This window comes from Peromyscus californicus, unplaced genomic scaffold (genome assembly GCF_007827085.1).
Source record: "Peromyscus californicus insignis strain IS unplaced genomic scaffold, ASM782708v3 Scaffold_16__1_contigs__length_79575227, whole genome shotgun sequence".
Classification (NCBI taxonomy): domain Eukaryota; kingdom Metazoa; phylum Chordata; class Mammalia; order Rodentia; family Cricetidae; genus Peromyscus; species Peromyscus californicus.
In genome coordinates, this window is record NW_026294458.1 from 20,756,596 (window position 1) to 20,781,295 (window position 24,700).

Below are 24,700 nucleotides of genomic sequence, written 5' to 3' on the forward strand. Positions count from 1 at the left end.
CCATTCTATGGCTGTTTTTGCCTGTTCGATTGTGTGGTTTTAGAAAAAGTTCCTTCTAGGAGGAAAGGCTGCTTCTCCAAAGTTGTTGGTCTGCCTTTTCCAAGTTCATTAAGAACTCATCTGGATCCAGCAGTAGCATGTCTAGGTATCTACCCCAGAGAAATACAACTTAGGTCCACACAGAAGCTGACACTTGAATGTTTACAGCGACTCCATTTGTAACAGCTTTCCAACTGGCAACAACCCAGTGCCTTTCAGTGGTTGAATGGATAAAGAGTATAATGTAATTCATCAATTAAGAAAAAAATAACAACTTCCAAATTGTTGATACACTCAACTTAGGTGAAACACACGAGGCATTTTGCTGAATAAAAGAAGTCAGCCTTGAAGATTAAATACACGATTGGCTCTGTGTCTACAATATTCTTAAAATTGACAAAAATCTAAGATCCCAAAGCAAGAGCTATGGATGAAAAGAGAATGACTCCGAAAGGAACTATCCCCAAGGGAATTTTCCACTGTGATGGAAGCGCCCTGAATTTTATCTATACAGAGTCTACAAAATTAATAAAAATTTTGCACTTAAATGATAGATAGGTTTCCCTGTATGCTGGTTTCGAAAGTCTGTAGTGACATGCAGGCCTTCCTAAGCCCGGTGAAACAGAAGCTGGCTTATTGGTTTGTGGGTTCTGTTCAGTGGGTTGTTTCCCTTCTGTCTGCTGGGCTCATGGTTGGGGCAGCAAAAACTCAAACGATCTATGGAGAGTTGGAGGGAAAGTCTGAATCTGTTAGCTGCCACCCTTGGTAGGCCTTCCAGACCACAGGCTGTGTGTGTGCATGTGTGTGCCTTCATGTGGTGTTTGAGTGTGCGTGCGTGCGTGCATGTGTGTGTGTGTGTGTGTGTGTGTGTGTGTGTGCGTGCATGCTTGGGTGTGTGTTTTGTACACACGTGGAGGTAAATGTCAGATGCATTTCCTCAACCATCTCCATCTTCTGCCTTCCTGTCCAGTTCTTTCAAATTCCCAGCCTTAATGTTTCCCTGTTCATTTATAGTCTCATGTGAGCAGGCCAACTATCTGAACACAACATTGACCACATACCGGTCACTGACAGCTCCGTATCTGTCTGCTGGAGGATAACCGAACCTTTGGGTGTTTTCTCTTGTATGAAACAATCATATGAGCCCGTGTCCTTGATCTGAACATTGTGAAGTCGTAGAGTCCATTTATCTCCGTCAAAACTTGTGCGGCCCAGATACTTGTCAGCCACGCTGTCGAGTTTCTCTTTGCCCAAATAGTGCTCATACAGAACCGACTTTTTCTGGTCCTGCCAAAATATGACCAGCTCACTCAGGCTTCTATTTTGAGCCTTTGTAAATGGGCATGGCAGGTACGCAGTCCTATTGAAATAAGCTTGTCTCTTCAGGAGAGCAGCATCTAAAATAGAAAAACTGAGAATTAGGGAAGAGGAAACAGGAAGGAAGAAATTCCATTCCCCCAACACAACACCCAGCCTCCGGCTTTCCAGCGAGCGATGATCCTGGAGAGCCGAATGTTAAGATCTAGAACTGGACGTCCATGCTGGACATCTGGGTCAGACCCTTGTTCTTGCTCCACTGTTCCCTTGTGCAGACTACAACCTTTATGAGTCTCGGTTTTCTCACCTCCTTAAGGAAGTGGTCTGAAATAATGTTCTAGGATTCTTTCCAGCACTACGGTTCTGTGGATTTCTAAACCAGAGTATTGACCATCATCATGTGGTTATTATAGGCTTCCATAACTGCTATGCCACCACCCTAACCCCTCCCTGTCCCGTGCCATCCTCTTATTCTTTGGTTTGCTATTGTAAAAAAAAAAATGTAGTGACTCTTGGGAGATTGTGTGGTCAGAGTATTTAAGGAACATGAGTAGAATGTTGGGAGTGAACTGTAGGTGGGAAGGTGAGGAGGTGCTTTATCATATTGGAGAAACCCCAGAGAAACTGACTTGCTACTCCCAGGCTTCATTGCCTCTGCAAACTTTTATAACCCCAAAGGAGCATGCTGGCAAAGTTCGGAGATAGGACATTCTGGCATAAGCCAACTTGTAGGACCTTTTGCTGGGCCACAGAGCTCCTTGAGAGAGGAAAGTAAATAGAGGGAGCTGAGAGGTGAAAGGCGAGGTGAGTGGGTTGTTACTGGTTCATGCGAAGTTGGATGCTGCCATGGGGAGAAGATTGGAGAAGGTTCTGCATAAAGAGCCGTTCATCCTTCAGGATTTCAGGAAGGGAGGAAAGGGAGGATGAGAGGGGGTGGGAGATGAGATGAGTCGCACTCAAAGTGTTGGTGGTGCAGGAAAGCATAAATTGACCTCATCAGTGGGCCTCCCTTCAAACAGGACCTAAGTAGACTGGGAGCAAGAGAGTGTACTTGGCAGAGCTGAACTACTGCAGACCACCCCACGAGAACCTATGGCCAAGAGGTTGCCAGTGATCTCAGGGGGTACTCCACACACCAGTGAAGCATAGCATGCGTGTCTGGGCTGGAGGGAAGAGGGAAAACACTGGGTTCCCACAACAGTGAAAATGGGATCTAAGGACAATTTACTCCATCCGGCTTTCTGTTACACCTTTGGTAATCTCTTAAGTGAGAGGCAAGAGTGCCACCTACTGTAAATGTTCCCAGTGCTGTGACGGTTGGTGTGGGCAGGACTCTGGGGAGGGCAGGACACATTCTTGTTTAGGTCTAATTTGTTGTGTGATCCTGGGCAGATGATCTAATAGAGAAGGCGAACAGGCAGCTAAAGCGTTGACCAGCTATCGATTGGTGTGACATTACTGCTCAGCTGTCAGTCACATTTTCTCGAACTGAAAGTGAATTCACCCTGAGTTTCTTACATCTTCTTGACACCCAGGTTTTCTTTTCCTCTGTGGAGACTCACAGTACCTACTTTCCTTTCTATCCACTCTCTCTACTAACAGACAAGTGCAACGTCTCCTACCCAGGCCCCTTCTCGAAAAGATAACCGAGACTTCCTCTTCACCTCAGCTCCCTCTTTACCTGCAAATACAAAGCAGACCAAAGCCATTGGCCTCATCTGGGGGCTGGTCAGAAACTTAGACTCTCTGGTTCCAACCAAGATCTCAATCAGACTCTGCATTTTTACCAAGAACCCCTATTTGGAAAACTAAGGAGATCAGAGACAACGGCCTGGACACATTCATTTCTACCTTTTCCAAACCTCTCCTCCTCTCCATGGGGGTGGAAATCACTCTGTAGCCATTCTAAGTGGAACTGAAAGTATTTCACAGTCTACATGCTTTGGCTCATCCCCAGACCCGGGTTTTCTTGATGTCACTCTGAATCAGGAAGGTCCATGTTCTTAACTGTGACCATATGGGGAAGATGTGACACAAGGTCTGTTCTTTCCCCGTGGCTTCAGGCCTCCCCTGTTCTGGCCCCCAGAACTTGGGGCCTCTAAACAAGTGAATTCCCTGGGATTCCGTTGGTGGTGGAAAGCACAGAGGATCCCTCCCTCCTCTAACACTTGGGCAAGAGAAATGGTTTGATGATGTCAGGAGGCAGGCACATAGGAATTTAGCCATACATCTCCCCGACTGGGAATAGAGATCAAGAATACTAAAGGACTTCTGTAGGAAAACAAACATCTGAGTGCCACCTGGAGCCCATGGTCTGAGAACTCTGCGAGTCTACGACCCACCAGAGCATCAGTCTTCCCTGGTCATTACCCCAAACTCGGGCAATGCTTTAATCATCTCTTCCTCGTTTTACTATGCCATTATGCTCCAAGTTTCTTCTTCTTTTTGTGAACTTCCTCCAAAGCTTTTCTAGGCTTGCTGGAAGTCCTGTTCCATTGTACTAGACTCCATGATAGCTGAACATCTTCAATAAATATACATTTAAATGTTCTTTCCATGATATCTGGTTCTACTCAAAGGACTCTGTGTGGCCCCCAGACACTGCTGGCTTCATCAACAAGGACCTGGAGCAGCCCCTCTTCATTTAGAGGGATCTCTACTAGTCTATGTAACCTATCTCCCTGTTGCGAACCATTAATTATTAGTCACTACCTCGTCATTCAAGGAGGATTTTGGCATTATATTCAAGGCTGTTCTTTCTAACCAACTTTCAACATAACTGTCAAGATAATCTAACAGTTTATCCACCACCGAGTCTACCAGCAACCTTATATCAAAGCTGCTTGACTTCATCAGCCACAAAGACCAATTCAGAAGCCTTCTATCTTCCATGACATGATCCCAAGCAGAGTCACCTGAGGCTGAGGACCTCAGATCTTAGCCTCAAGACACTCATCTCTACCCATAACCCGTGATTCCTCCAGGTTTCACTCTTACTTTCTCTATATCTAGTCTTCAATTTCATTGAGACCTCAATCTTGTCCCCACACTGCATTATTTCCCCCAACGGATGCTTTGAGATGAGAAAATTCTTATGTGGTTTTGAATAATGTGGTTCTCGAATCCTTGATAATTGGTAAATGTGACTGAGAAACCGGATTATTTTTACAGTGCTGGAGAGAAAAATTGAATTTTTTCATCTCATTTAATTTCAATTCATTCAAGCTTAGTAAGTCACATATGGCTAGTGGCGAATACACTGAACAGCACAGAAATAATACAGCTTTTTAACCATTTCTCGCCAGTAAGGCCAGTAAATATGCCTCTTTGCCTTAGTAGAAGGCATACTGAAGAAACCACTTCGGGTCTACAGATCTGATCTTATAACCGGACGTATGAGCACTCTTAGAGGAAGTGATTCCATTGAACAGACAGGTAACATTTGAAATTTGTGATGTTCTATTTCTCAGAATGTGGCCTTCCATCTTACCACCCTGTCTCAAAATGATCCCTCTGCCCTTGCTTTTCATTTTAGTTAGAGTCCCCTAGTGAGCAGAAACAGCTCCCCGCTCTCCACTGCTCACCCCCATCTCTCCTGAGACTTTCCCGATAAGAGATGTTAACAGCTCCCACCAGGGCAGCCAAGTGCTCTTTCTGACCTCACCCCATCGGACCATACCATCCAAAGTCGCTCAGTTTTGACATCTTGTCTTCTTGGAATGAACTTCCTCGGTCTGACTCCCTGGTTCATGTGCTATTCTCACTGGGATTTATTCTGGATGCCCATTGGTTCAACCGCTAACAGAGTGATCCAATCTGTTATCGATTCAATGACCTAACAGATGCTTATCTGCAGTCCACAGCCTTCACTGGAGTCCCAGATACCATACCCAGTGGCCCTCTGGGTGCTTTCCTGTAGACCCTCTTCTGCCTCTTAAATCTTCCTCCCCTATCTCTAAGAGTGGCTCTCCTACTCACTGCCATCCCATCCATCACCTTTTGATTATCTGCAGGAAATGCCCAAGAAAGCAGCCACAGACATTGCCCCGGATACCCAGAGGTACTACAGCCAAGGGCAGTGAGTGACTATGAAGCAAAAAAAACGAGGACTATCAGAAAAAGAATCTGGGTTTGCCCGGAGACTTTGGGGACATTATCTTTTATGTTCCCCATTACAAGGCAAGGGTGGTCCATACAGGAAGGGTTTGTAAGTTTCATGTCCGTGACTAGAAAAATCAAACCAGGGTCACCGATGCTAGCCCTCCACACCACCAAATCCAAACCAGCTTGTTATCTGACCTTGCAAGAGATTCCGAGAATGAGACACCCAAACTTCCCAAACTGGCTGATCAGCACAACAGCGAGACTCCCTTAATGTATGCACCACACATCCTTACACGAAACAATAAGGTATTACCCAGTACAGACTGGTTTCTACTGTTCTGCCTCTACCTTACGGGAAAGTATCACTGAAATGACCAACCCCTTTTTTTGGTTTCTGCTTTTTTTTTTTCAGCCTTTCTCTCTCCATGAAACCAACCTCTTCTGCTCAGCCCTTGAGGGGTACTTTTTCTATTTCACAGGATGGAGTGATGTGTAATGCTAGAATTATCAAATAAAGCCTATTAAGATCTTCAAATTAGTGTGAAGTTGGCCTTTGATGCCACAAACATATTTGATACTGAGGGGGGGTCAAATTCCAGCTTATATTTAAAAAACAAAATTAAGGTTCCCTTGCTCAGAAAGAAAAAAATAAACCAGTCTCAACGTCCTGTTTGTTCGCAAAGGAGCTGGTCCACCAGGAAGGCCTTGCTCTTTCTTACCAATTTCCATATTACTCCTCAACAACTCCCCTCCTCATCCCGGATCTCTCTGGGATCCGCTAAAAATGAGTGACTAACTGGGGTAAGACATGCCCTACTGAGAAAGATCCCTGCATTTGAAAAGGCTGAGCAAAGCGACTCTTTGGGCACAATAGGTTTGAATTGTTGTTTACCCCAAGTACTTGTTTCAGTGACCAGTCAACAGCGGCAAGAAATAGGAGCCCAAGGCAAACACATAAATGCTATTTCATCCAGCCATCCAGGCCAGAACCTACAGAAATCTGGGGGCAGACGGTGGGCTTTTTCCACAGAGCACGGAATCAGTCTGAGCTGTGTTGTACACATCAAGTAAGGAAGACTGGACCACTGCAGGGTTGTTGAGTCAGATGCTGTTGGGGTGACAAGAGAATTCCAGAACCTGGAGAACCCTCAGACAAAAGGAGAACAACAGTCAAGGGTCCAACCGGACCAGGCACGGTGCAGGCACCTGCGGCCATAGCCACCTGAAGGCCGGGCTGGAGGCTCCCTGGAGGGAAGGGACAGTGGGAAGGCTCAGAAGGTGGCTGCGCATGTCTGGTATCCTGAGCTTGACCCCCAGAACCCACATAAAGGTGGAAAAAGAGAAGCCATACCACAAGGTTGTCCTTTGCTGCCACACCAATTAATTAGGGGCAGCAACAAAGGTATCTAATTTCTAGGCAGAGAGAAGATGTGGAAGGTGTGGGAAGAGGGACAGAATTGTTTTGCTCTGTGTCTTATCTATCTTCATAAATTACCCAACTTTGCACCCCCCCACCACCACCCCCGTGGATTATTAGTGCCGATTTCATCTCGTTTCTCTCTTGGGATGTCTGACCCGTGATAGGTCTCTACTCCCTAGCTCAGGGAGCAGAGGTATGCCCTAAAAGGAGAGACAGACTAATTTCGAATAGGTTTTTTCTACATTAATTATGGCTGGCTTTTAATTTAACGACACATTCTAAACCCGTTTAGTGCTGTGCATATGCACGTGTATGTGGGTCACCCACTGGAGCCATAGATATCAATGTCCCCCCCCTAAGAATAGTGACTCTCTCAGTGGCCATCAACTCCCGTTAGCTCTTCAGCTAGGGGTGGGGCTGAGCTCCTCCCTGCTCCTTGCCGGAACTTTTAACTTTCTTGATCTTGTGGTTGTCTTGTGCAGATGACCACGGCTTCTGCCAATCCACATGTCTAGCAGCTGCGTCATGTCCAGAGACCAGCGGTTCACAACTCTCCTCTCTTACATTCTTCCCACCTCTCCGCTCTCTGGCTGTACTCAACGAGCCTTGGGGACTAGGGTTGTCGATGCAACTGTCCCATGGACGCATAGTCAAAGTTGAGAGGGAGACGGAGGTATTTTAGGGGGGCTCAGGGAAGGAGTGGGGTGGATATGACCAAGACACACTGTGTACATGTTTGCAATTTTCAAAAACATTTAAAAAAAGAAGTACACTTATAAATGATTAACACAGTGAAAAAAAATGAAAGGTTGGAAAACGGATTGCAACTATCTTGTCATTACTTTTAGTGATGAGTGAAATACTGGCGAGTTTGTTTTCTAATGGTTGATGCTGTTTTCCTACCTTCTTTAAATCTGTTCTTCCCTAACATATATCTTCTTCGCATACATCCCCTCACTACCACGAAGCACAATCAGTTAACATTCAAGAGTTTTTCTTTTCTTTTTTTTTTCTTCTTATGGTTTCAACATCATCACCTTCCTTTTCAGGAGCTAGGAGTTTCCACAGTTTCAAAGCAGGTCAAAAGCAAAGTAACACCTGCCCTTGGTTTTGGTGGGTTTCTCAACTTTGCTTGCTCACTTTCAAAGGGCAGAGCCAGGAAGTCTGGGGACAGGGAAGGTGTCTCCATTAAGTTGATACTGAATATTTGCTTCCAGGACGTTTCTTTCCCAGACCCTAAAAGCTAGGCTTGCCACCATGACAGGCAGGGCTAAGATCTAAGCCACAAGGCCATCTGAGGTATGGTTCAAGACAAGAGGAGGATGGGAAGGAGGCGACTTGCGAGCAAGAAAGGACTAAGTTGAAGCAGTATCCTCCACCAAAGCTATTTGAGTCACCAAGAAACAGAGCCGGTGCCTCAGGAGCAGGAGTTGGGAGAAACAGCCTGACGTCACACGTCAGTGACGTTCAACCTGCACCACTGGGTATGCATCTGGACTCTCCCATTAGGAGCTGAGTTGCTCTTCAGTCAATTACTTAAGCTTCTCTGCACTTTAGGGACCTTGTCTTAAAATGGGGAAGAATGACAAGGTCTAATGAGACAAGTCATTGGGATTTTTAAATGAATTGCTATTTACAAAGTGCTCAGAGAAGTACCTGAACACATACACACACACACACACACACACACACACACACACACACACACACACACACACACACAGACATATATGAATGTACACACACACACAGAGAGAGAGAGAGAGATATGAGCACCTGTGCGCACACTCACACATGTATACACATGCACAGTCTATCTTTACCTCCCCCACCTCTGATATCATTGCCTTTCTACCTCCCCAGGAACTGAGACTCCAGGTCATCGGCCCTGGCGGGTGAAAGCTGCTCTTCTCGCCCACACTGCTGCTGATGGGTGGATAGGTGAGCATCTGTAGATTTCACCCTGGTAGCCTTGGCAAGCTTTGGTGCTAAGCAGAAAACACAAATCACAAAAGGCCTGTCTCCACCCGCTGAGGTCTGAAAGAATACCTCTCCACAGTGCCCAGCTCCTCCTTACCCAGCCAGGGCTGGGAACAGTGGCCAAGGGCCTGTTGTGTGACCATAATGGAGGAGGTGGTTTTGTGGTTGAACTGGTTAGTCAGAGGCCAGGTGGTCAGGGGTGGCCTGCAGATGCTTCTGGCACACCGCCAGCTCAGCTACCCTGCCTGCTTGTCACCAAGGCTGAGGTGGCTTCTCTGACAGCTGAGGTGGAGAAATGAGTAACAGGAAAGGGTGGGCCAGCAGAAATAAAGCAGTGTTCAGTTGCAGGATTCACGGTAGGGCCTCCAGCCAGCTGCTTAGAGAGGCATCCCAGAGAAGAGCAATGGACTGGGAGAGGCTGAGTTCTGGGAAGCCTTACAAATCTAAACTTTGGGGCACTATTAAGAAAAAGATCAGCCGGGCGGTGGTGGCGCACGCCTTTAATCCCAGCACTCGGGAGGCAGAGGCAGGCGGATCTCTGTGAGTTCGAGGCCAGCCTGGTCTACAGCGCGAGATCCAGGAAAGGCGCAAAGCTACACAGAGAAACCCTGTCTCGAAAAACCAAAAAAAAAAAAAAAAAAAAAAAAAAAAGAAAAAGATCACACAATTCAAACGCAAAAATGTCACCCAGCAGGAGGAGACTGGATGGGGGAACATCATTCGTGTGTGTGTGTGTGTGTGTGTGTGTGTGTGTGTGTGTGAATCTTAATTAATTGTGGTTATCTAATCCATATCTTACTAGGTCACAAGACATCCATTGTAGTGCTAGGGGCCTCCTGGGGTCTTTATAGGTTCAGAAAGGGGGAATCTGTGCAAGGGGAACCTGTAGCATCAGCTTCCTTGGCTTCAAGATACATTGGCTGGCATGATTAATTGGAGGTCCAGAGTCACAGGTCTAACGTTTGAACTAGGGCACAGGTGAAGGAAGAAGGGTGTGGGCAGGAATCAGTGCTGCAAGAAGCTTTGGGAAGCCCACCAGCTGTTTCCCAAGGGCCTGAGAATACTGGAAATGAGGGCAGGAAAGACCAGAGCGTGTATGTGTGGAGCCAAGTCAGAGGTTTCTCTGCAGTGGCCTTCTGTAGCCCTTCAGAAGCCTTGGATGGGACACTCCACCTTGTGCTGTGTGTCTGGATCCTGGGAGTTTGATGGAAGAGCAGGGAGATGTCCAGACTACACCTGGTCTTGGTCCTGACCCTTCCTTGGTCTCTAGGAAAGTTATTTGCTATGGAGTCTAAGGCAACTCGAATCAATCCTGAGCAAACCCCACCAACTCTCAAGCCTGGGCTTGCAGTGGTTCAACTCCCTGAGGGACAGCAGAAGGACTCCAAGACTTTACACAGGAAAAAAGGTTCTTACCTGAGAGCACGAAGACCATTACAAAGAGGATTCCCAATCCCATGGTGCTAGAGTGTAAAAAGACAAGATAAAACGTAGTTAGAAAGTGAAATTGAAAACATTTGTTCCCCAAAACACGACCTGGAAATGGTATTTGGAATTCATGTGGGTCCCAGGGGTGGCAGAGTCAATGCATACATTCACTGAGGCCATTTTTTTCCCCCTTAGCTCCACACACAGGCTGTATTACCCAGCCTCCTCTGCAGTGAGGCAGGTCAAGCAACTGAGCTCTGACCAGTGGAACTGTGGGCAGAAAAGATGGCTGCTAATTCCAAACATGGTAACAGAGGCCGCCTTCCTCCTCCCTCCTCTCTCCTCTTCCTTCCTAGACTCAGGAAATTCCAAGGAAAAGTCCAAAGGTAGATAAGATGGCCAAGTCTCACAAAGGCAGAGACCTGGTTTCCAGAATGAAGTAGTAAAACAGTGATCTCTATCCCTCCACACCCTCCCCACAACTGATCTGGACTGTGGCCTTAGCAGGAGGCATTTCATGTCAGTGGAGGAGGCTCGGGGACACTCTGCAGCAGAGCACAGCGTTCTTTTTTCTCCAGCAGCGCTGGGGGTGCGAGGGAACACAGTCATTTGAGTAAAATCAAACTGCCTTTGATTTTTCCTGTGGTTTTCAAACTTCAGTGTGCACACAAGTCACCCGGAGAGCATGGGAAACACTTCCCTGGGCTGGGCACAGAGAATTTCACAAGAGGTTGAGATGAATCTTTTGTCTAACAATCCCCAGGGCCACACTTTGAGAATAACTGCCCCACCTACCCACTTCGTCTGCAACATGATCCAAAGAAAGCGTCACACAGGGCTTTACAATCTCTAGCCTTCCCTTCCTCTATTTTCTCTGTGTTTCTCCACTCACCCACTCACCGTAGACCCCAGTGACCATGGGGCTTAGTGGAAACACAGGGTAAGGGCCAACATCAGAAGATGGTGGAAAAAGAAACCAATTACAGCAGTTTGGAGCAGATCCCAAGACAAGGCCAATGCTAAAGACTTACCATGGAAATATGCCACCTTGTGTTGGGTGGCACACAAGTTTGGCTTGTAGCTTTTTAACGGCCCATGTGAGAAGGAAAACCTAGCAGGTGGATTAATACCCGGCTTTGCACATGAAAGGAAACGAGTGCTTAGGGAAGACACACTATTATTTACTGGATAGCAAAAATTTCTTCCTTGGAAGGTGGATTGTCTAAAGCTGTTCTCCACCCTTCAGGTGGTATATGTGGACACTCCCTCTGCTCTTACAGTGCTTAGCACAGAGCAATGGGCTAAAGCGTGTTTGTGTGTGTGTTTCAATCCTTCTAGACTGCAGTGTTTTAATTAAGAATTTTTAGAGATTATACCTGCACATAACACAAAAATTTAAAAGGCCGGGCGGTGGTGGCGCATGCCTTTAATCCCAGCACTCGGGAGGCAGAGGCAGGCGGATCTCTGTGAGTTCGAGGCCAGCCTGGGCTACAGAGTGAGTTCCAGGAAAGGCGCAAAGCTTCACAGAGAAACCCTGTCTCGAAAAACAAAACAAAACAAAATTTAAAAGTAAAGATGAGTGGACTTGTGGCTGTGGAGCCCCCATGGGACTGGACTAGGCCCTCTGGACACGGAAGATGGTTGTTTGGCTTGAACTGTTTGGGGGGTACCCAGGCAGGGGAATCGGGATTGGTACCTGGTCTATGGGCAGGCTTCTGGAATCCGGGGCCTGTGGTGTGACACCTTGCACAGCCTTGGTGCAGTGGGAAGGGGCTTGGACCTGCCTAGGCTCAGTGTACTGGGCTCTGCTGACTCCCCACGGGAGACCTCGATTTGGGGGACGTGGGGATGCGGGGTGGCTTGGGAAAGAGGGCTGAGGGGTAGGAGGAGGGAGGAGAGGGAGGTCTGTGGATAACATGTGGAGTGAGTAGAAGATTTCTTAATAAAGAAAAATGAAAAAAAAGAGAAAAGAAAAGAAAATTAAGGCACAGAACTTCCCACAGTGAAGAAAAAAATGGCATAGAAATTACTTCCTTTCTTATGAACTTAAAATTCATATGTCACATGAGCCATCTCAAAGACAATATGCAAAAACTTGAACTGTTATTTATGTGGAAAATATCATGTAAAATTTATTTATAAATGACTATTGCACACCTAATAAATATTTATCTCAATAAAAAAAGTAAAGATGATTCTTGGACACGGTAATCCATGCATTTAATCCCAGCACTTGGGAGTCGGAAGTAGATATCCACCTATCTCAGCAAGCCCTAGGCCAGGGTGGTCTAAATGGTGAGTTTTAGGCCAATAGGGGTCCATAGTGAGACCTTGTCTTTTTTTTTTTTTTTTTTTTTAAGTAGAGGTGATGTATTTAGTTAATTCTCTTGTTGTACAACAACAAATCTGATAAAAAGCCCACAGTTTTGGGGCACAGTCCATCATAGCAGGGAGGGCATGGGGGTGCGAGCTTGAGGCCCCTGGTCACATTGGACCCTCTGTCAGGAAGCCGAGAGAGGCTGGTATTCATGCTGCCTTGTCCTCCCTATTCAGTCCAAGACTCCAGCCCATGGAATGGTACAGCCTACATTTAAGATGGGGTGCCCTACTTTAATTAGCCCAGTCAGAATACTCACTCACAGACATACTCAGACATGTCTCCTAGGGGACTCTAGATCCTGTCAAGTCGTCAGCCGTTATTAGCTATCACGGCGACAAACGGTAGAAAGTAAGTCTCTCTCTCTCTCAGCTCTGGTCCCTGGCCATCTAACTTTCTTCCAAAGATGTGCCTGGAATGACCAATATTACCTGTTACCAGTTTCTTGCCTTTGCTTAGGTTTATTTTAGACACACACAAAAATAATAATAACAACACAGATCCATATGTATTCTTATTTCATTTTAAAACACAAATAATAGTACTCAGTACATGGTGTTTCACTTGCACTACCAAATGGGGGATAATTTTATAGCTGTATTAATTAGCACCCTCATATTAATAGTTGCATATTATTCTACTGTAGTCTACTTGATACAAATAGCCATTTGACTGATACTTAAGTTGTTCCCGATCTTTTATTGTAATGAAAAACCCAAAGTATCTCATACCTGTAGGAGCTGGCTGTTTCCCAGAAGCAGAATTACTTGACCAAGGGTTGAAGGGTAATGCAATTTTAGCTTTCACAAATACAGAATGATTGTCTTCCCCATTATACACTAAAACTTCCATCAACAGGTGACTGCTTATTTTCTCATACTTTTTTGTATGTTTTCTAATTTCTGATCTGTATCATTTAAAGGTTAAAATGACATATCATACATTTTTGACAGTGCTTGGAATTGAACCCAGGGCCTTGTGCATGCCAGGCAAGTGTTTCACTAATTGAGCCTCTCATTGTAATTTTTTTAAAAATTACGTTTAGTTGTGGTAAAAAATACACACAAAATTGACTAGACTGATCATTTCCAAATGTGCAGTGGCATGTAATAGACTCACATTGTGTAATCACCAACACCATTATCTTCTGAAGTCTTTTCATTTTGCAAGATGGAAACTCTGGAGTCAGTAAACAGTGATTGTCCCATCTGTCACCCTCTCAAAGAGCACCTTCTGCCTCCATGGATCTGACTTCTTTAGAGTGACTGGAATCTTACACTATTTAGCCTCTGTGGAGGATTTGCTTCACTTAGCGCGGTGCCGTAGGGGCCCCTCCATCAGGGCCCATCTGTACTGTTGCACCTGCCAGAGTCTCCATCTTCTAAAGATGCTCACCCTGCGCCTAGCTTATCTGCTCATCTGCAGGTGGCCGCTTGAACCACGTTCACCTTCTGAGTACCGTGAAGGACGCTGCTGTGAACGTGGCCATACAAACTTCTCCCCCGTTTTCTGCTCTCACTTCTTCAGACGCAAACCGAGAAGTGGAAGAGGAGGTCATATGGAACTTCTATTTTAAACTCCCCGAGGAACCGCTGTACACCAGTAGTTCTTTACATTCCCATCGAAGGCACACAGTGGCTGATTTCTCCACATCCTTGCCAACACTTTTCTGACTTGGTTTTCAAAGTCTAAGCCATCCTTATGGCTGTGAGGTGATTTCCACTGTCATTTCAAAACACAATTTTCTCAAGAATCTGAGTATCTTGTCAAATGACTAAGACTTTCACATTTCTTATTCCATGTACTCGTCACACATTATTATTATTATTATTATTATTATTATTATTATTAATATTTGCCCTGTTTTGAGTCTGGCTTTCTTTTGTTGAACTGTAGGAGCTTTTTTACATATATATATATATATATATATATATATATATATATATATATTACATATATAGAAAGCTAGCAGTTTGTGATAATGTTACAAGTAAGTTCAGTTGCTAAAATATTAGATGTTCGATGTATGAACCAATGTCTGGTGTCCAGTAACTTTCTTCTCTCCTTCTCTCTCACTCCCATCTGCCCCTCCCCCATCCACTCTTCTCTGTTTCTGTTCAGAAAGCGGCTGGCCTCCCATGGGTGTCAACAAAGCATGGCGTACTAAGTTGAGGCAGGTCTAAGCTCCTCCCTTTGTATCAAGGCTGGGCGAGGCAACCCAGCATGGGGAACAGGTTTAGCATTGTCTGTTGAACTCAGGCTGTCATGGCACGAGGGCGGAGCCTGGGAACGCTTTTCCATCTTTTCACTCTAAGTCACTCAGCATCCTACTTAGCACAGCTCTGAAGGCTGGGGCCTCTTTAGGTCTGAATTCTTACCTAAATACAAGAGTCTGTTTTAGGACCTGAAAAATCGGTACGTTTAACCTACTCAAAGAAGTTTTCCCCACCCGACATGTCGAACAAACAGGGACACAAAATCAAATTATGCTTTTTTATAAACGAAACAGATTAGTTTAACTCAAATCATTGCATAAAACCATTACGGCAGTGGTTCTCAATTTGTGGGTCGCAACCCCTTTGGGGGTCAAATGACTCTTTCATGGGGTCACCTAAGATCATTGAAAATATCAGGTATTTATATTATGATTCTTAACAGTAGCAAAATTACAGTTATGAAGTAGCAACAAAAATAATTTTATGGTTGAGGGGCATCACAACATGAGGAACTGTATTAAAGTGTCACAGCGTTAGGAAGGTTGAGAACCACTGCATTATGGCTTTGGGAAATCTTGAACAAATAGTCCCTGTAACTCACTGGGTGGGGTGAAGCTCTGGCCCTATCCAGGAAGTCCACACTGATGCAAATTTCTCCATTTGGAAGCCTTTTCTTTCCCTGAGCAGAAGCAGCAGCCTCCTGCACTTCCTTGCATTGATAACCAGTTTTGTGAGTGGTTTTTGTTTTTGTTTTGTTTTGTTTTTTTGCAGGGTGGGGATTTGAGACAGGGTCTTGCTCTATGGCTCAGGGTTGCCTCAAACTCAGGATCCTCCTGCCTCAGTCTCCCAAGTACTGGGATTATAGACTTGCACAACCACACCCAGCTCAGTACTGGCTTTATCCTCTGAAACTACCTATGATAAGCCCCGCCCCCATGCCAGCAAAAGCCCTTTAGGGGCTCCAGGACAGCAATCTTCTCTCTCCTCATACCCTGGCCTAACAGGCAGCCATGGTTCTTCAGGGATGCATCCCTAATGCTCACGTGGAGACTTCACACCAGCTTGGCAAATGCTACAGACATCTCCAGTGTCCATTTCTTTTTTTTTTTTTTTTTTTGGTTTTTCGAGACAGGGTTTCTCTGTGTAGCTTTGCGCCTTTCCTGGGACTCACTTGGTAGCCCAGGCTGGCCTCGAACTCACAGAGATCCGCCTGGCTCTGCCTCCCGAGTGCTGGGATTAAAGGCGTGTGCCACCACTGCCCGGCTCCAGTGTCCATTTCTAAAACACTGACACAACCTTCCTTTTAGAAAGAGTGTGTGAGAATGTGTGTGTGTGTGTGTATGTGTGTGTGTGTGTGTGTGTGTGTGTGTGTGTGTGTGCCTAGGTTAGGAAGCCAGTTCCTCTACTCTCATTGGCTCAGAAGAGCAGAAATGTCACTTCCCCAGAACTGAACCGCCCCCCCCAACTTCAAACACAGTTAAGACTTTTACCAGGTGGCGTAAGAAATGGAAAGTCTTACTTTCCGAGGGAGCGCTCGGCAGTGGCAGTGGGAAAGGAAAGAACCTAAGAATTTTTTTGGGGGGGGGTTCTCTGACAGATTTCTGTCTCTAGAAGCAGAATAAGAATAAGGTCTGAGAGGTGGGTGAGCTGGTGATGAACCTAAAAAGCAATAGCGTTCACATAAGAAGAGTGACATTCTAGAAACCAGAGCGCCATTGTCACTGGCTTTGCGTACCTGTGCCCTCACAAAACGGAAGTAACAGTGGCCAGGTGAATGACTCATTACCCTGCTGTGTTTCATGGCGAGGTGACATTGTTCACCCCCATAATACAGATAGAGAACCAGTTTCAGGGCCTGAAGATACATGGTTCAAGGCCATGTACTCAGTAACAGCAGAATTGAGATTTAAACCGATCCAACTTGACTGACTTTTCTTGAACACAGCTTGGCTCCTTTAAAAGTGCCAGTCAGATTCAGTAGTGCATAGGTAGCAAGCAAAAAACAATTCTGAATCTGGTGGGGTGAGAGGAGGCATCACACTCCCAGAACATATCCTAAAACCACTATGTGACTCTTGGGGAAATCCTGGGATGGGGTAGGATGGGGTCAAAGCATCCATTTGCATCATGGGGGTTTTGTCTTAATAGACCAATCATTGCATAGACTCTGCTTGAGCATCCCCTCTGCCAGGCAGTGAGCAGTACTGTGCTCTGCCCCTCACAGGCAGTGGGCTGAACACAGGCACACCGCAGGGATTCTGGGGGAAAAGAGGAGATGGGCAGAAAAGGGAGAGGTAAAAAAAAAAAAAAAAAACCAGACCTCCTCATGTCTGAAGGAGTGTATGAGTCTAGTTGAGGCAGAAGAGAGGAGATGAGGTTGACACAGAGGACTCCACTCGTGGGAAAGAGGAAGTAGGAGAAGGGTTCCCTGGGAGAAATGGAAAAGACGTTGTCTTGAACATAGTGGTAACTGGGGGTACTAGGGAAATGCGGGTACATGGGCTATTGTCTCCGCAAGGTTGTTCATTCCCACAGTCCTTCGGGCAAATATTTACAGAATATCTTCATCATTAGAGTGCTTGTAAAGGTTTGGGGAGATGTAAAGATGTGCAGGTCTGGGTCCCTCATATAACATTGGAAAGGAAGACAGAGTGTCCACGAATAAGGCAAGCTGAAAACCATTGCAGAGCGTGGCTGCATTTAGCTTCTCCAGAGTGTGCAGCATTCTTGCTCCAAACAGAAGCAGATGCCACAACCACTGCAGGAAGGACCAGGTCTGATAGTTCAAGTGCACCAGGGCCCAGCCACTGTTCTATGACCATGTACGCTTATGGCTGGACAAGCCGACTGCTGGGCGGGTCCACCTGCTGCCTGAAGGACACAGATCCCGAGGCCGCCCATTGCTGGAGCCTCTGTCGGCCTCTAGTGGGACATCATGTCCTGAGGTGCTTCAGAGAGTCCCAAAAGCTGAAGTCACATGCTTACAGCAGCTAGCATGGTCTTTGATATGAAGTTTCTGAACTATGAAGAATGGACATTGCTGGAGGTCATGTGCTTTCATTCTTAACAAGGCTCTGGCACAGTGACATGTTTTGAGAGCAGTATGGAATCACTGCCATCAAGATTCAGGTGCTTGTTAAAGCATTCATGTGTTTCAACAAATATTCATTGAGCCTCACACTGTGCTCAGTGCTGGGGGCTGAGTGGTGGGTGAAGTCAGAAATGGCTCTCCTTCCTGCAGTTTGGGGAAGGAGCAAGATAATTATCAACTGAACATAAATAAATATTTACAAAATTTTTACTATGACAAGTGCTACAGAAGAGAGGTTCCTGGTGCTTGAGAAACTTTCCATGAAACTCGTTTAAACTGAGATGTGAAGGATGGTGTGGTGGACTCAATATGGTCACCTGTCCTCAGATATTCTCACACAAAGACGTGGCGTCTAATCACTCCTCCTGCCTCCAAGGCTGGCTCGCAATGGACTTGCTTTGACTATTAGAACTCGGTATAAAAAAATGTGTCGGGGCTTCTGAAACTAGGTCAGGAAAAGCCTTGAAACTCCTACATGTCCTTTTAAGAAGGTATTTTCTAAGGATCTGAGCCCACCATGTAAGATGCTCCATTATCCTGACACTGCAGTGGCAGAGAGCCCATGTCTAAGTTTGGGTCAACTGTCCTAGCAGAGTGCAGCCTTCCGGTCGGATCTGCCAAGCTACCAGATAGATGACTAAAATGCCCTCCGTTTACTTCTGTCAAATGAATGCACTGATACTGTGGAGAACCCCCTGAGGCCTAATTCCTGGCCCCCATAACTATAGGAGTAAAGTGGTCGCTGTTTTCAGCTGTGCCTCTGGGAAAAGTTTATAATGTAGTACGTAGTACGTATAAAGACAACAGACCCAGATTCACTAATTAGGCGGAGAGTTGGGTGGGGGTGGGAAGAGAGAAAGGATTCTGAACAAAAGCAATATCATGCACAAAGGCACTGAGGCAGCGAGACCCTTGAGAAAAGAGTCTAGAACGTCCGTGTGGTTCAAGTGCAGGCAGGTGGGAGACAAGGCCGAAAAGCTCAGCATGGACCAGACAGAACACACTCGCTTCACAGGCCAGTTAAAGATTTTGTTCTTCATCTTGACAGAAATGTCCACCCCTAAAGAGACTACACCAGAGTGACATAAGCAAAATTTTATACTAAAAAAGATTTTTTTTTTTTTTGGTATAACAAATGGACAGCAGAGGAGCCTGAGAGAGGCAAGAAGCCTACAACGTTGGTCGATATTATTGTTTAAGTTAAAATGGTAGCTATTTGGTGTAGCTGGAGTTATCTCTAGTCTTGACTGGGGCCCACAGCCACTCAGACCCAAATAAACACACAGACACTTACATTATTTAAACTGTTTGGCCTAATGGCTCAGGCTTCTTGCTATCTAGTTCCTACATCTTAAATTAACCCATTTCTATTAATCTATAAGTTGTCACATGGCTCGTGGCTGACCAGTATTTTACACCTTGCTTTTCACAGCCACAGCTGGCAGCGTCTGCTGACTCAGCCTTCCACTTCCCAGAATTCTCTTCTCTGTTTATCCCGCCTATACTATACTTCCTGCCTGGCTACTGGCCAATCAGTGTTTTTTTTATCAATCAATCATAGCAACACATTTTCACATCATACAGAAAGACATCTACAGCAATTTGGGTCTGGGATGCTTAAAAAAAAATAGAGAAGTGGGTTGATCAAGATATAGTTAGGACTACAATAAATTGGGTATGTTGATGGCTTGAGGTGGAGGATGAGAAAGGATTATTCATTGATGATAATTATTATTCATTCATTCATTCAACAGTTGACTCATTCTTAACTAGCTCAGATCTCTCTGGGTGTCTTAGTGTGCTTTCTATTGCTGTGAGAAAGACCACGAGCAAAAGCAACTGGGGAGGAAAGGGTTTATTTGGCTTCCATGTCACAGTCACAGCCCACCACAGAGGGAAGTAAGGGCAGAAACAGGAACCCAGAGGCAAAACCTGAAGTAGAGGGCTTGGAGGACACGGCTTCCTGGCTCGCTCCTCAAGCTCACATTTCTTACTTCTCAGCATCATCTCCCACAGTTGGCTGGGCCCCTCCCACATCAACAATTAGTCAAGAAACTTGCCTACAGGCCAATTTGATGGACCCACTTTCTCAACTGAGGGAACCTCTTCCCAGATGTCCTACTTTGCATCAAGTTGACAAAATACTAACAGCACTCTGGGTACTGTAGGGCTCTTTTTCTTTTTCAGCTTTATTTTCACATATTCGTTAAAACTATGAATAAAAGCAATAGAAATCATGATTCTTTTGAAATATGCAAATGACACAAAATTAACCAAAAGTCAGCCAACTGAATATTCGTGAAACCTAAAAAGAGAGGCATGAACACAGTGAGCCCTGTAGGGGTTAGCATAAAGATCTAAACTTGGGTTTTAGGTTATCCACTGTGTAAGCAGAATAGTGGGCACTAGAGAAATACCTTACACACACAAAAAAAAACTATACAATGTTAGTGTGATATAATACATACATCATCATTAAGTAGGTCCCTTTCGTTGGAGGGAGAGGGGGATGGAGATGGCACTCGGGGCCCGAGGCATGCTAGTCAAGTGTCCCACCACTGAGCCACACCCTGAGCCGAATTAATCCTGTCTTAACTAGCATCCGATCGATGTCATCTGTGATAATCAGACCACATCACTGTGGTATCTTGTGCAGCGAGGCCAGGGTTGCACTTGAGTGACCCTGACAGAAGTAGAGTTTATCTACTGAAAAGGCAGCACGATTCACTGGGGCTTATTGTGATGATATCAAATGAGGAACAATTAAAAGGCCCGGGTTAGTGGACCTGAAGAGGACAAGGTTCTGCAGATGCGTGACGGCCAAGGGCAAATAGTGAAGGGCCTCCAGTGGGAAGGCCGACACACTGCTGTTGAAAGACTAGCAGTGCCAGTGGCCAGGTGTCACAGGGGGGCAGGTTTCAGCTCCGGGGTGGGGGGGGGTGAAGAACTTTTAACAGCCACAACCAAAGTCTAGACTTCCTTTTGAGGTGTGTGCACTCCATCACCAGAACAGCTCCAGCAAAAAATAGGCTACTAATACAGCAGAGACTCTTCCAGGGGATTCTTCAATCACTATGTGCTTGAGCTCTGTGACTTTAAAACCCACAACCAAGGTTCTCATTACATTCCCAGGAAAAAGAAAATACAAGATGTCCCTGGCATCCCATCTCCCTGTATCCCACCTGAGTCCTTTCCTTCCATTTTAACATAGTGAGCAGTACAGTGCCCTCTGAGGATGTCCCTGACGAGAGAGAGGCCACAGCTGACTACCAGTGATCCACCAGGAGACCTGGGCAAGAGCAAGCACTCCTCCTATAGCCCAGAAAAGACAGGAGAAAGGGGGTGGTGTCAGAACTGGGCCTGCGGTGGCTCTGCCTTGGTCTCAGAGCCAGGCAAGTGAGTGGCTGCTGGAGCCCATTTCTGTTCCGGCAGGTGAAACCCTACCTAGCGGACGATCTGGCCACCAACACTGACACTTCTGCAGGCTTCAGGCTGAGCCACCGCATCGTTCAGGAGTCCTCCTCTGAGAGTAGGTCTCCTGTCCCACCAACAACTGTTCATTTTCAAGAACTGGATGTCATTGCCACCTGCTTTGTCCTTGAAAGGCTTTGCAAGCTTCCAACTAACTCTTTCCAGGACATTCTGTGAAACAGTCCTCACACCAGGCATCCTACCCATCTGCTTAACGTAAATTAAAGAAGCATGGTCAGCTGTTAGCAAGCTACCCTTGAATGCTGATGACTTCACCTGGCTAAACATCACACACAGTCTTCTTTTTTGTTTTTGTTTTTCAAGACAGGGTTTCTCTTTGTAGCTTTGCGCCTTTCCTGGAACTTGCTTTGGAGACCAGGCTGGCCTCGAACTCACAGAGATCCGCCTGCCTCTGCCTCCCGAGTGCTAGGATTAAAGGCGTGCACCACCACCGCCCGGGCATCACACACAGTCTTGATGCACGCACACACACACACACACACACACACACACACACACACACACACCCCACACATACACAGACATGCACACACATACACACCACACACACACACACCACACACACACACCACACACATACACACACACACATGAACGCACACACATCACACACACACACACACACACACACACACACACACACACACACACACACCATACTCACACCCCTGTGTTCAATGTATTTTTTTTTCTTGGCATAATAGTCTTTGAGATTTTTTTTTCTCAAATTGTTGTTTCTGCAGGTGCTGGGCATGGCTCCCAGGACTTGTACAGCACACTCTCATTGAGCTACATCCCCAGCCCAGGCTTACACTTTTAACAGTGGTTGTACATATCTTCAGGGCACAACGTGATATTTTAAAACATTTAAACAACAAACAGTGATCAGATCAGGGTAAGTAGTGTAACTATCCCCACTAATCTTCATCATTTCTTTGTCTTGGGAACATTCATATCTGATGCTCTATTGCTTTGATAAGGTTCTGTGACACAAACAAACAGAATTACTTGGGTTTTTAAAAAATAATTGCTTTCTATTTTATGTATTTGGGGTTTTGCCTGCATGTATGTCTGTGCGGCCCATGTATGCAGCACCTTCAAAGGCCAGAAGAGGTCATCAGATTGCCTGAAATTGCAGTTACAGGCAGTTGTGAGCCACCATGTTGGTGCTGGGAATAGAACCAGGGTCCTCTAGAAGAGCAAACAGTACTCTTAACCCCAGCTCCCCCGATAAATCTTTTCAGCCCCTGGAATAATTTTAAGGACATTTGGACATGGAAGAATGACCATATTCTTTATAGCAAGTTTGTTTGTTTTAAAGCTGACTAGACTTAGGGAGACACTGGAAAAATAATGGGAAATTCATTTCTGTGAATAGTGCAGGAGAGCTTAACAAGGCTGGGAAGTCAGATAAGGAATTTGTATCTGATTCAATAGGAAATTGGAAGTTTGGGATTAATAGCTCAGGAAGGAAGAAAAGAAGGAAGGAAGGAAAATAGGAAGGAAGTAAAAAAGGAGAAAGAAAAAAACAACAACAATAACGAAACAACGCGTGAAAGCTTATAGACAACAGCCTATCAGCAGCCTGGGAAAAGAGGGATGCTATCAGAGTGGCGGAGAAGGCCAAGACGAAAAGGCTCACGGACTGAATGAAGTGTAGCAGTGTAGGGGCTGCGGGCGTAACAGGGAGGGGCTGAGTGTACAGGATGCTCACTGAGAACTCAAATGCTTCCTGGTGTCTTGAGGGCACCGGAGACTGGAGACGGAGACAATTGGCCATGAACATGCATCACTCAGCCTGAGCCTGCACTTCCTCCCAGCTCCCTCCTCAGCCATGCCTCCTTCTAGCTCAGGTGGCACCATCTGTCCAGCTCGGTGTCTCGTATCCCCTTGGAGAAAATCCCCTCTGGCCTCTTGTTTGTAGAGAACCGCCTCACGTAGTTTTTTTTCCTTTCTTTAATCGTTCTTTCCATTACTTATTCAGGAGCAGAGTATGTCCACACATTAAGAACATTATCAGATTCACAAATAATAAAAGGATACTTGGACTCACCTCTCATAAAACTAAGCTACTAAATTGTAGGTTCCTTCCTCCTCCCTTGCCCGGAAGGAGCATGGCAATATCATTTAGCGTTTCCTGTCCCCTAACAGTTAAGTTTTGGTATAAGACAGATGCCTAGTTCCCTTAGCTCTAGTCAGCCTTCTCTGAGTCAGGGATTATCCCCTTTTCAAAGCATTAATGGATTTTCAAAACCGGTTTTCCCTTTTTACCAAAAAGTACCCAAAGGTGAACTCAGGACAGCTACCTCCCTAGGTCTGTGCCCAGACAACTCAAGAACTTCACCTGCCAGGAATCAGAGCCGCAAGACTGAACCATAGGCAACTGCCCATCCTGGTGCCGAGGGGAGCCCCTTTCTCCTTGCCTCAGAATGAAAACCACGGTCAAATAGAAAAACCAATGTTGTCAGGGCACAATCTATGGGACAGTCCCCTCTCCCAATGCTATGCACCATGATATTATCCAGTCCTTGGGATTTCCTCTTACTCATTCCTTAGGGCAAGGCCGTTTTTGAAAGCCCCCATAAAATGCAAGTGCCATGCGGAAGAGGAAAAAAACCAATCTGCTTTTAGCCATCAGGAATTAAGTTCAAGTTAATTTCTCTAGATGGGACATGGAACTCAGACAAGGAATGAATGGGACACTTGGCATGGTTCAGGTCTCTAAACCTTGACAGGGAGATATAATGTACCGAACGCACACTTTGTCTTCCTCTACTCGCGTTCAAAATGGCGTCTATTTCCCAGCCGGATTCTAAGAGTGCCCAGCATTCAGAAATAACTTCCCACAAGAGAGTAAAGAGGAGGGCAACGGTCTAATTAAAGCTGGTGTGCCCGAGCTGTGGTCCTGCTGTTCCTCCCTCTTCCTCTGGTACTCATATCTGCCTGGCTCTGAAAGGTGCAGGGCCAACCCTTGCCGCCTTCTGGAAGACTTCCCAGGAGTTTCCCCTCTCCTGCTGGCCCATGTCAAATCCATTTCCATGGTGCTTATGTGAGTTCTCAGCTGCAATCCCCTGGCCCAGAGACTCCCCGCCCCCGACTCCCACTTCCACCTCATTTTGAAACACTTGGCCTCTGAACTTTTGATTTCTCCACTGAAGACGCTGGTGTGTTTTGGTGGTTTACCTTTCAGGATTTTTCCCTCTTCCCATCCATGTCAAATTCATGAAATCAAATTC

At 45.8% G+C, this 24,700-nt stretch overlaps 1 protein-coding gene across 2 annotated transcripts in view; it reads right to left on the reverse strand.

Moving 5' to 3' along the window:
• The window catches only part of Cd86 (CD86 molecule), a 62,462-nt gene that overhangs the window by 13,145 nt on the left and 24,617 nt on the right, over nucleotides 1-24,700 (reverse strand). For both annotated transcript variants that reach the window (XM_052740618.1, XM_052740616.1), the window contains exons 2-3: nucleotides 10,277-10,323; nucleotides 1,101-1,436 (exon numbers count right to left, since the gene is read on the reverse strand). In XM_052740618.1, coding sequence (XP_052596578.1) covers nucleotides 1,101-1,436; nucleotides 10,277-10,323 — 383 coding nt within the window. The remainder of the gene's footprint in view (nucleotides 1-1,100; nucleotides 1,437-10,276; nucleotides 10,324-24,700) is intronic.